Source organism: Pseudonaja textilis, chromosome 10 (genome assembly GCF_049901715.1).
Source record: "Pseudonaja textilis isolate UNSWEBS1 chromosome 10, rPseTex1.2, whole genome shotgun sequence".
Classification (NCBI taxonomy): domain Eukaryota; kingdom Metazoa; phylum Chordata; class Lepidosauria; order Squamata; family Elapidae; genus Pseudonaja; species Pseudonaja textilis.
Window position 1 is genome coordinate 23,904,144 of NC_141999.1, and position 12,075 is coordinate 23,916,218.

The window sequence follows — 12,075 nt, forward strand, 5'->3', positions numbered from 1 at the left end:
AGCAAAGTGGGGAAAAAGAAGAGGAAAATGAAATGGAGGGGTGGGAGAATGAGAGTTCTATCCCACCCCGGCTTCTCCATTGCTCTAAAGCTACAATCTGTAGGATAATAAGTTGTTTTGCTTTAAGAGAAACCTCACAATCCTTAACCCGCATTGCTTGGTTGGAGCTGGAAAAAGCAGGAAATGGAACTATCCCCCAAAATGAAGAAAGGCAAAATTTGGATCACACAAGTTATCATTAACAACATAATAATCCTATGTCTATTGGATCTTAGCTGCCTCAATGGTACAGTGGTTAGAGTGCTGTACTGCAGGCCTCTTGTACTGACTGTAGGCTGGCTGCAATTTGGCAGTTCAAATCCCAACAGGCTCAAGGCTGACCCAGCCTTCCATCCTTCCGAGTTGGGTAAAATGAGGACCCAGATTGTTGGAGGTGATATGCTGACTCTAAAACAGCTTAAAGAGGGCTGCAAAGCACTATAAAGCGGTATATAAGTCTTACGTGCTATTGCTATTTTTTTCAGTAAGGTAGCATCTTGCCCTTCCTGTCAGCCCCCAAGGAACATTACCTGTTGCTCTTTTGGGGAACTCTGCCATTCACATATACCGCCATCCCAGGATGGAGTCCATCAGGAACAGGTTCATAGTAAAGGAGAGCCTGGAAGACAGAAAATGATGAACCAAACCAATGACTTTACTGGAAAACACCACTTTGACTTTTGAAGCAGCCAAGCGCAAGCTCTGCCTCCTATCAGCCTTTCCATCTGGCTTCTGAGTCGAATGAAGTGCTTTTGAGGGGCCCTCTGCTAAGGGTTAATCCCCCCAACATGGCAGCAGGAGGAAGGCTGGAGAAAGCACCAGAACTGCCATAGATAAGTTCTGCTTTACCCCTGTGGGTGCTCAATGGATTGAGCAAGACTGGCTGGATGCCAGCGTCCCATCCAATCTCTCCGTTCCTCTGGAGAAACTTCTAAGAAAAGGAGAACTATTGCAAGTGCCAACTGAGTCAGGCTGGTGGGACCAAGAGAGTGTCTGTGTTTTTCTCTGCATTTCTGGAGCTTTTGTAGGAGAACCATTGTTCATAGGCGGGTGGGTGTGTGGAACTTTTGCTGGAACTATTCCCACTGTGATGGAGGAATTGTGTTTAAAGGGGTGGCCAATTAATTTTGACAAATAGGTGACCAATATTTTCATTACTTCCAATAAACCTGCTCTGACAAAAAGCAGAAGCCTTTAGGTCACAAGCCACCTCAACTTCACAATCGCTTAATAGATTGGGACTTTCTCTTGCCTTCATCGCCAAACCCAGAAACCCTTGCTTCTGCTGGAGGTAAGCTGAAGGGAAGCCAGTTCCAAATTACAGAGCAAGCATGCGGATTTCACAGATATATTTGGAGGAAGAACTTGCAGCAGCCCTTCCCCCATGTAGAGACTGTGATCCCCGGGACCAAAATACCAGCAGAGACAGTATCCCCTGTTGGCTGAAGTTTCAGTTTTAAGGAGAGAGAGGCTAGGTTAGCAAGTCTCTTGGTACTTACCAAGTGGCAGATTTCAGGAGTGGTCACTACCTGGTGTGAGAGAAATCCAAACAGACTATTAGCAATCCCAGGTTTTTCCTCCCAAAATCTCTAGCCCTGGATGTCTTTACCCTTTACTCCCTTTTTTTCCTTTGTACTATTTCCACAAAGATTTAATGGTGGCCCATATCGTACCCCAAAAGATAAGAAGACAACTGTGGCCAAATTTTGTGGCACATTCACCCAAGTAAGTTGAAGCCTTCATGGGTGCCTTTTTAGCATTTGCCCAACTTGGTTACTTTCCCCCTTGGTTGGTTTTGGAGCTTAACCTGTTGCAAATCACAAACAGATTAAGTGTGTTATGTTAATCTTGAAGGCCGGGGCAACTTGCCATGTTCAGTCAGTACATACTCCCTGGTGGTCCTGTCTGGTAATAAGGATATGTTGGCATATTCTAAGCCATTCTGGGAGTTGAGACTACACAACATGACGTTACGAATTTTAACCTAAAGGTGCTTTTTGAAAAGGCAACCAAATTTTGCTTTTTCTTCAGGGTGTTTTACTTCTCATCCAAGAAGCTTCTTCAGCTCTGACTGGATGGTGGAGGACGGAAGGATTTATATTCCTTGTAGACAGCTGGTCATTTGCATCCTTGTAGAGAGTTGTTGAGGCCACTTTGAAAGAGGGGTCAAAGGGGCCATCTATTTCAAAATTGAACAGCCCTCTCTCAACACAAGGGGAGGAATATGACCTCATCTATTTCCAGTCTACCAAACAGTCCTTTCAGCAGTTCGAAGAAAGCTCCACACCCATTTGCATTACTCAGGTGATCCTGAGGACACAGGTAACCCTCCAAGTGGCCCCAGTGACTCTCTAAAAGAAGCAAATGGCCAGCTGTTTGCAAGGAGTATAAATCCTTCCGTGACCCACCATCCAGTCAGAGCTGAGGAAGCTTCTTGAATGAGAAGTGAAACATCTCCAAAGAAAAACAGAGAAGTCCAGTTGCCTCTGAAAAAGCACCTTTGGGACAACCATGACTTGGATGGTGGAGAACCTCCACAGATATTTGCCAAGGTTGAGAAACTCTACTTTATGGCCTTCTGCAAGGTGGAGAGCAAGACCTTGGCCTCGAGTAAACTTTCTCCCTGTGCAGTTGCTTATCCCAGTATCACCCTTGGATGGTTATCTTTGTTAGCATGCATTGATGTAGCCCTGTCAATTGAGGACCCAGTGGGGCCGTCATTCTTCGGGGTCAAGAAAGGTATACGAGAAGAGCAACTGGGGAGCAGAAAGAGAATGTTGTGGCATGGGGATTCAGCCAACCCAGAATCCATTCCCAAAGAAAGATCAAGGATCAGGAGGTGCCAACTTGTCAATAGCAAACACTTACCAAGTTCTCTAGCACTGGTGCTGCCGTCACATTCAGGGACTGCAGCTCCAGGTCTCCAGCAACCTGAATAAACCGCACACTTTGTGGTGGAATTCTGTGGCTGAAGACATACAACAGCTTCCTGTTCACAAGGATCTGTCAGAGGACAAAGCAGGAGGGATCAAGTCTCATTTGGGATCTCAGATAGTTACCTAGCGATAACTATTTTTTCCCCCGCTGGAACAAAATGTTTTCCATTCAACTACAGGTCATCCTCTTTTAGTGACTCTTTACATTACGACACTGAATGAAATATTGACTAATGAAATATTAACTTAGCGATGCAATACATTTGTGGTTCACTCCAGACAAATAGTGAATTCTGGAGGGGGAATGAAGGGGGCCCTGCAGTCCCAAAGGAGCCTCTGTTAGGTATACCAACCTGGTATCCGGCCTCAGTGACAATGAAAATGACCTCAAAATGCTTGCCCTTCTGGAAGGGATTCTGGTATTTTTCTTCCCTTCTCCACCTGCCAGACTCAAGCGTGTTGATCACAAGTTCATCTGACTTGAAGCGGGGATTGAAGTGGAAGGCAAGATCGGCCCCCTTATGCTTTGCAAATGCGAAGTTCACCCTGAATCTGGAGCAAAGAGGGGAGAAAGAAGAGGAAAATGAAATGGAGAAGGTGGGAGAATGTGAGTTCTACCCCAGCCCGGCTTCTCCATTGCTCTAAAACTACAATCTGTAGGATAATATGTTGTTTTGCTTTAAGAGAAACCTCACAATCCTTAACCCGCATTGCTTGGTTGGAGCTGGAAAAAGCAGGAAATGGAACTATCCCCCAAAATGAAGAAAGGCAAAATTTGCATCACACAAGTTATCATTAACAACATAATAATCCTATGTCTATTGGATCTTAGCTGCCTCAATGGTACAGTGGTTAGAGTGCTGTACTGCAGGCCTCTTGTACTGACTATAGGCTGGCTGCAATTTGGCAGTTCAAATCCCAACAGGCTCAAGGCTGACCCAGCCTTCCATCCTTCCGAGTTGGGTAAAATGAGGACCCAGATTGTTGGAGGTGATATGCTGACTCTAAAACAGCTTAAAGAGGGCTGCAAAGCACTATAAAGCGGTATATAAGTCTTACGTGCTATTGCTATTTTTTTGAGTAAGGTAGCATCTTGCCCTTCCTGTCAGCCCCCAAGGAACATTACCTGTTGCTCTTTTGGGGAACTCTGCCATTCACATACACCGCCATCCCAGGATGGAGTCCATCAGGAACAGGTTCATAGTAAAGGAGAGCCTGGAAGACAGAAAATGATGAACCAAACCAATGACTTTACTGGAAAACACCACTTTGACTTTTGAAGCAGCCAAGCGCAAGCTCTGCCTCCTATCAGCCTTTCCATCTGGCTTCTGAGTCGAATGAAGTGCTTTTGAGGGGCCCTCTGCTAAGGGTTAATCCCCCCAACATGGCAGCAGGAGGAAGGCGGGAGAAAGCACCAGAACTGCCATAGATAAGTTCTGCTTTACCCCTGTGGGTGCTCAATGGATTGAACAAGACTGGCTGGATGCCAGCGTCCCATCCAATCTCTCCGTTCCTCTGGAGGAACTTGTAAGAAAAGGAGAACTATTGCAAGTGCCAACTGAGTCAGGCTGGTGGGACCCAGAAAGTGGCTGTGTTTTTCTCTGCATTTCTGGAGCTTTTGTAGGAGAACCATTGTTCATAAGCGGGTGGGGTGTGTAGAACTTTTGCTGGAACTATTCCCACTGGGATGGAGGAATCATGTTTAAAGGGGTGGCCAATTTATTTTGACAAATAGGTGACCAATATTTTCATTACTTCCAATAAACCTGCTGTGACAAAAAGCAGAAGCCTTTAGGTCACGAGCCACCTCAACTTCACAATCCCTTAATAGATTGGGACTTTCTCTTGCCTTCATCGCCAAACCCAGAAACCCTTACTTCTGTTGGAGGTAAGCTGAAGGGAAGCCAGTTCCAAATTACAGAGCAAGCATGCGGATTTCACAGATATATTTGGAGGAAGAACTGCAGCAGCCCTTCCCCCACGTAGAGACTGTGATCCCCGGGAGCAAAATATCAGCTAAGAGACAGTATCCCCTGTTGGCTGAAGTTTCAGTTTTAAGGAGAGAGAGGCTAGGTTAGCAAGTCTCTTGGTACTTACCAAGTGGCAGATTTCAGGAGTGGTCACTATCTGGTGTGAGAGAAATCCAAACAGACTATTAGCAATCCCAGGTTTTTCCTCCCAAAATCTCTAGCCCTGGATGTCTTTACCCTTTACTCCCTTTTTTTCCTTTGTACTATTTCCACAAAGATTTAATGGTGGCCCATATCGTACCCCAAAAGATAAGAAGACAACTGTGGCCAGGTTTTGTGGCACATTCACCCAAGTAAGCTGAAGCCTTCATGGGTGCCTTTTTAGCATTTGCCCAACTTGGTTACTTCCCCCTTGGTTGGTTTTGGAGCTTAACCTGTTGCAAATCACAAACAGATTAAGTGTGTTATGTTAATCTTGAAGGTCTAAAGCTAAACTGATCATTGCAGGAGAATCTGGGAAAAATATATGCAGCAGACTTCTAAGCTTGTGAAGGCAGGGGCAACTTGCCATGTTCAGTCACTACATACTCCCTGGTGGTCCTGTCTTGAAATAAGAATATGTTGGCATATTCTAAGCCATTCTGGGAGTTGAGACTATACAACATGACGTTACGAAGTTTGAGCTAAAGGTGCTTTTTGGAAAGGCAACCGAATTTTGCTTTTTCTTCAGGGTGTTTTACTTCTTATCCAAGAAGCTTCTTCAGCTCTGACTGGATGGTGGAGAATAGAAGGATTATATTCCTTGTAGACAGCTGGTCATTTGCATCCTTGTAGAGAGTTGTTTAGGTCACTTTGAAAGAGGGGTCAAAGGGGCCATCTATGTCAAGATTGCTCTCTCAACACAAGGGGAAGAATATGACCTCATCTATTTCCAGTCTACAAAACAGTCCTTTCAGCAGTTCGAAGAAAGCTCCGCACCCATTTGCATTACTCAAGTGATCCTGAGGACACGGGTAGCCCTCCAAGTGGCCCCAATGACTCTCTAAAAGAAGCAAATGGCCAGCTGTTTGCAAGGAGTATAAATCCTTCCGTGACCCACCATCCAGTCAGAGCTGAGGAAGCTTCTTGAATGAGAAGTGAAACATCTCCAAAGAAAAACAGAGAAGTCCAGTTGCCTCTGAAAAAGCACCTTTGGGACAACCATGACTTGGATGGTGGAGAACCTCCATAGATATTTGCCAAGGTTGAGAAACTCTACTTTATGGCCTTCTGCAAGGTGGAGAGCAAGACCTTGACCTGGAGTAAACTTTCTCCCTGTGCAGTTGCTTATCCCAGTATCACCCTTGGATGGTTATCTTTGTTAGCATGCATTGATGTAGCCATGTCAATTGAGGACCCAGTGGGGCCACCATTCTTTGGGGTCAAGAAAGGTATACGAGAAGAGCAACTGGGGGGCAGAAAGAGAAAGTTGCGGCATGGGGATTGAGCCAACCCAGAATCCATTCCCAAAGAAAGATCAAGGATCAGGAGGTGCCAACTTGTCAATAGCCAACACTTACCAAGTTCTCTAGCACTGGTGCTGCCGTCACATTCAGGGACTGCAGCTCCAGGTCTCCAGCAACCTGAATAAACTGCACACTTTGTGGTGGAATTCTGTGGCTGAAGACATACAACAGCTTCCTGTTCACAAGGATCTGTCAGAGGACAAAGCAGGAGGGATCAAGTCTCATTTGGGATCTAAGATAGTTACCTACCAATAACTATTTTTTCCCCCGCTGGAACAAAATGTTTTCCATTCAACTACAGGTCATCCTCTTTTAGTGACTCTTTACATTACGACACTGATGAAATATTAACTTAGCGATGCAATACATTTGAGGTTCATTCCAGACAAATAGTGAATTCTGGAGGGGGAATGAAGGGGCCCCTTCAGTCCCAAAGGAGCCTCTGTCAGGTGTACCAACCTGGTATCCGGCCTCAGTGACAATGAAGATGACCTCAAAATGCTTGCCCTTCTGGAAGGGATTCTGGTATTTTTCTTCCCTTCCCCACCTGCCAGACTCAAGCGTGTTGATCACAAGTTCATTTGACTTGAAGCGGGGATTGAAGTGGAAGGCAAGATCGGCCCCCTTATGCTTTGCAAATGCAAAGTTCACCCCGAATCTGGAGCAAAGTGGGGAAAAAGAAGAGGAAAATGAAATGGGGGTGGGTGGGAGAATGAGGGTTCTACCCCACCCCGGCTTCACCATTGCTCTAAGGCTACAATCTGTAGGATAATATGTTGTTTTGCTTTAAGAGAAACCTCACAATCCTTAACCCGCATTGCTTGGTTGGAGCTGGAAAAAGCAGGAAATGGAACTAGCCTCAAAAATGAAGAAAGGCAAAATTTGGATCAGACAAGTTATCATTAACAACATAATAATCCTATGTCTATTGGATCTTAGCTGCCTCAATGGTACAGTGGTTAGAGTGCTGTACTGCAGGCCTCTTGTATTGACTGTAGGCTGGCTGCAATTTGGCAGTTCAAATCCCACCAGGCTCAAGGTTGACAGCCTTCCATCCTTCCGAGTTGGGTAAAATGAGGACCCAGATTGTTGGAGGTGATATGCTGACTCTAAAACAGCTTAAAGAGGGCTATAAAGCACTATAAAGCGGTATATAAGTCTTACGTGCTATTGCTATTTTTTTGAGTAAGGTAGCATCTTGCCCTTCCTGTCAGCCCCCAAGGAACATTACCTGTTGCTCTTTTGGGGAACTCTGCCATTCACATATACCGCCATCCCAGGATGGAGTCCATCAGGAACAGGTTCATAGTAAGGGAGACCCTGGAAGACAGAAAATGATGAACCAAACCAATGACTTTACTGGAAAACACCACTTTGACTTTTGAAGCAGCCAAGCGCAAGCTCTGCCTCCTATCAGCCTTTCCATCTGGCTTCTGAGTCGAATGAAGTGCTTTTGAGGGGCCCTCTGCTAAGGGTTAATCCCCCCAACATGGCAGCAGGAGGAAGGCTGGAGAAAGCACCAGAACTGCCATAGATAAGTTCTGCTTTACCCCTGTGGGTGCTCAATGGATTGAGCAAGACTGGCTGGATGCCAGCGTCCCATCCAATCTCTCCATGCACTGGAGGAACTTCTAAGAAAAGGAGAACTATTGCAAGTGCCAACTGAGTCAGGCTGGTGGGACCCAGAAAGTGGCTGTGTTTTTCTCTGCATTTCTGGAGCTTTTGTAGGAGAACCATTGTTCATAGGCGGGTGGGGTGTGTAGAACTTTTGCTGGAACTATTCCCACTGGGATGGAGGAATTGTGTTTAAAGGGGTGGCCAATTTATTTTGACAAATAGGTGACCAATATTTTCATTACTTCCAATAAACCTGCTGTGACAAAAAGCAGAAGCCTTTAGGTCATGAGCCACCTCAACTTCACAATCCCTTAATAGATTGGGACTTTCTCTTGCCTTCATCGCCAAATCCAGAAACCCTTACTTCTGTTGGAGGTAAGGTGAAGGGAAGCCAGTTCCAAATTACAGAGCAAGCATGCGGATTTCACAGATATATTTGGAGGAAGAAGCTGCAGCAGCCCTTCCCCCACGTAGAGACTGTGATCCCCGGGAGCAAAATATCAGCTAAGAGACAGTATCCCCTGTTGGCTGAAGTTTCAGTTTTAAGGAGAGAGAGGCTAGGTTAGCAAGTCTCTTGGTACTTACCAAGTGGCAGATTTCAGGAGTGGTCACTACCTGGTGTGAGAGAAATCCAAACAGACTATTAGCAATCCCAGGTTTTTCCTCCCAAAATCTCTAGCCCTGGATGTCTTTACCCTTTACTCCCTCTTTTCCTTTGTACTGTTTCCACAAAGATTTAATGGTGGCCCATATCGTACCCCAAAAGATAAGAAGACAACTGTGGCCAAATTTTGTGGCACATTCACCCAAGTAAGTTGAAGCCTTCATGGGTGCCTTTTTAGCATCTGCCCAACTTGGTTACTTTCCCCCTTGGTTGGTTTTGGAGTTAACCTGTTGCAAATCACAAACAGATTAAGTGTGTTATGTTAATCTTGAAGGTCTAAAGCTAAACTGATCATCGCAGGAGAATCTGGGAAAAATATACGCAGCAGACTTCTAAGCTTGTGAAGGCAGGGGCAACTTGCCATGTTCAGTCAGTACATACTCCTTGGTGGTCCTGTCTGGTAATAAGGATATGTTGGCATATTCTAAGCCATTCTGGGAGTTGAGGCTACACATGACGTTACGAATTTTAACCTAAAGGTGCTTTTTGAAAAGGCAACCGAATTTTGCTTTTTCTTCAGGGTGTTTTACTTCTCATCCAAGAAGCTTCTTCAGCTTTGACTGGATGGTGGAGGATGGAAGGATTTATATTCCTTGTAGACAGCTGGTCATTTGCATCCTTGTAGAGAGTCATTGAGGCCACTTGGAGGTTTACCTATGTTCTTAATCATTCTATTGAAGACAGCAAAGTCTACATTTTGGACGAAGGATCGGCTGGTTTGAAAGAGGGGTCAAAGAGGCCATATTCATCTTGATTGTTGATATTCTCCCCATTTATGACAGTTGTAAATTTTCCCATTTTGCCAAATCTAGCGCTATCTGCTGCTTAAGTTTAATATAGTTATTCTCTTTTAGTGTACTACATCTTACTGTCAAATGTATCCCCAAGTACTTGGTCTTATTCGTGACCTGGATTTTTAATGTATCTGCCAGTTCTTCCTTTTGTCTTGATAACACATTCTTTGTCAAATTCTTTGTTTTGTCTTTGTTTATTTTCAAACCAGCCACCTTCCCATATACCTCTATCTTTTCTATCAATTTTAATGCTGTTTCTAGTGGGTCTTCTAAGATGAAAACCAGATCATCTGCAAATGCTTGCAATTTAAATTCTTTTTTAATTTTCATCCCTTTTATGCCCTTTTCTTCTCTGATGTTTCTATTTAGCACTTCCAAGGTTAACACAAACAACAGGTGACAGTGGACACCCTTGTCTTGTTCCTTTTCTTATATCAATAGAGTCCGTTAATTCTCCCTCTGTCATTACCTTTGCTGTTTGTTTATGATATATAGCTTCTATTGCTTGGATGAATTTTTTACCAAAACCCATTTGTTCCAGCTGTAATAACATGAATTGTCAAATGCCTTCTGTGCATCTAAGAATACCAAAGCCATTTGTTTTTCAGGGTGCGCCTTGTAGTATTCCAAGTGTCCAAAATTACTCTCATATTGTCTTTAATTTGTCTCTTTGGCAAAAATCCATTTTGATCAGAATGAATAAAATTATTTAGGTATTTTTTAAGTCTTTCTGCCAATATTGAAGCAAAAATTTTACAATCTGCATTTAGTAGGGAAATAGGTCTGTAATTCTTGATTTGTAATGAGTTGGCCTTCTCTTTTGGGATAAGTGTAATATAAATTTCTGACCATGATTTAGGTATCTTTTTCTTTGACATAACTTCATTCATAACTTCTAGCAATGGAAGATTCAATGATTCTTGTAGTGTTTTATAAAATTCCGCCAGAAGTCCATCTGGGCCTGGTGCCTTTCCATTGTTTTGCTTCTTAAGTGCTTCAGTTAACTCAATCATCGTTATATTACTTTCTAACATTATTGTAATCTCTTTAGGTATCTGTGGTAGGTTAGCATTCTGTAAGTACTGCTTAACTCTTTCATCATCAATATTCTCTTGTGTATAGTTTCCCGTAATAGTCTCGTATAATTTCCTTCTCTTTGCTTCCATAGCAAACTTGGCCTTGATCATCTATTAATTGCAATATTTTCCTTGATTTTTTTTCTCCTTTCTCAGTTTATATGCTAACCATCTACCTGGTTTATTTGCATCTTCAAAGTAGTTGTTTCGTGCCTCTGATTTTCTGTGCTAATTCTTTTTCCATTAATCCCATTTTATGTTTAATTATATCCATTTTTAACTTAATGTCCTTTTTCTGTGGCATTTTCTGTAACTCTTTTTCGGGTTCTTTATACTCATCCTCTAATGTCTTAGACGAGGCTAGTCTTTTCATGATATTTCTTTTCCTTGTATAGTCTATTATCAAGCCCGAGTACTCAAAGCCCTCTGCTTGATTTTTCAATCCCTTCATGAAGAACTGTGTAAATTAAAGAGGGAGGACAACAAGTTCAAAGGATGAATACTCATTTCGTCTGCAGGCACCCCAGCTATTACAGCTATTGTAACCCACAAAATTGAGCCTTACCTGCTGTGCAGAAAGCGTACAAATCAAAGTAAATATAAAAAAGAGATGCATCTCCTTGGTTGCTCTTCAGCTCCTTCGTGTTCTTCAAAGTGACTTCATTCAGCTCCTCTGCCGTTGCATCATGCACAATTCCATAATCCAAGCTCAAATTGAAACTAAAAACTTGTATCTCTACTCTCTGTGAAGTTATAACTTCTTACAGGTAACGTATCTTACAGGTAACATTTCTGTAATTCTTCCATCCCACCTCATTCCGTTCCCTGTGAGGACCAAGTCTAATCTAGGCTTCTCTTGAGGAATATTTCTTCTAAAAGGAAAGGCATTTCATAGCTCCTATTTGTGCTTTGTTTCTGGTGCCAAAACCCTGATATTGTGATTCATCAACCTTCTCCAAATGGTTTTAGGTACTCACAGTGCTCTTTCCATCAGATGTCCTTTTATATTTTTTTTAATCAGGGGTTAACTCACTTTCTCCAAACAAGAAGTTAATCCCTTCTGAAAGACTTCCAAAAGCAGCAAAAGACCTTTTGATGGACAACAGTGGCTTAATTGAACAGCTTTATGAAAGACAAGGAAGCAACCCAAAAAAGCATCTAATACTGACAACACCATAAAGATAAGAATGAGTGGCCCCACAAGTCCCATCATATCATTGTATCTGCTGTGATCTTAGACAACAGAGCACAAACAGTTCCAAAATGGCACTGTGATAAACAGTTCACGTCACATATGGGACTATTTGAGACAATAACTTGAAAGTAACAAGGAATTTTATTAGCGTATTTGCAAATATGAGCCCAGTAAAGTGAACACGTTACTCACATTTATCCCCTTTTATCCCCTTGCTCAAACCCATTTTCTCCCCCTCCCTTTTTGCTGTCTCTCCCCAAAGCCCCCAAAAGCAGTTGT

At 43.2% G+C, this 12,075-nt stretch overlaps 1 protein-coding gene across 6 annotated transcripts in view; it reads right to left on the bottom strand.

Moving 5' to 3' along the window:
* LOC148124985 (galectin-6-like) overlaps positions 1–11,313 on the bottom strand; it is a 71,242-nt gene extending 59,929 nt beyond the window's left edge. Inside the window, exons 1-11 of one of the 6 annotated variants that reach the window (XM_087939312.1) lie at positions 11,167–11,306; positions 8,653–8,682; positions 7,682–7,770; positions 6,910–7,108; positions 6,501–6,639; positions 5,073–5,098; positions 4,102–4,190; positions 3,329–3,527; positions 2,904–3,042; positions 1,539–1,564; positions 570–658 (exon numbers count right to left, since the gene is read on the bottom strand). In XM_087939312.1, the coding sequence (XP_087795438.1) occupies positions 570–658; positions 1,539–1,564; positions 2,904–3,042; positions 3,329–3,527; positions 4,102–4,190; positions 5,073–5,098; positions 6,501–6,639; positions 6,910–7,108; positions 7,682–7,770; positions 8,653–8,682; positions 11,167–11,217 (1,076 nt within the window). In that variant the 5' untranslated portion in view covers positions 11,218–11,306. Of the gene's footprint in view, positions 1–569; positions 659–1,538; positions 1,565–2,903; positions 3,043–3,328; positions 3,528–4,101; positions 4,191–5,072; positions 5,099–6,500; positions 6,640–6,909; positions 7,109–7,681; positions 7,771–8,652; positions 8,683–11,166 lie in introns of all 6 variants that reach the window. The other 5 variants (XM_087939309.1, XM_087939311.1, XM_087939313.1 and 2 more) reach the window with 5 other exon arrangements.
* Between the last annotated feature and the right edge of the window lie 762 nt (positions 11,314–12,075).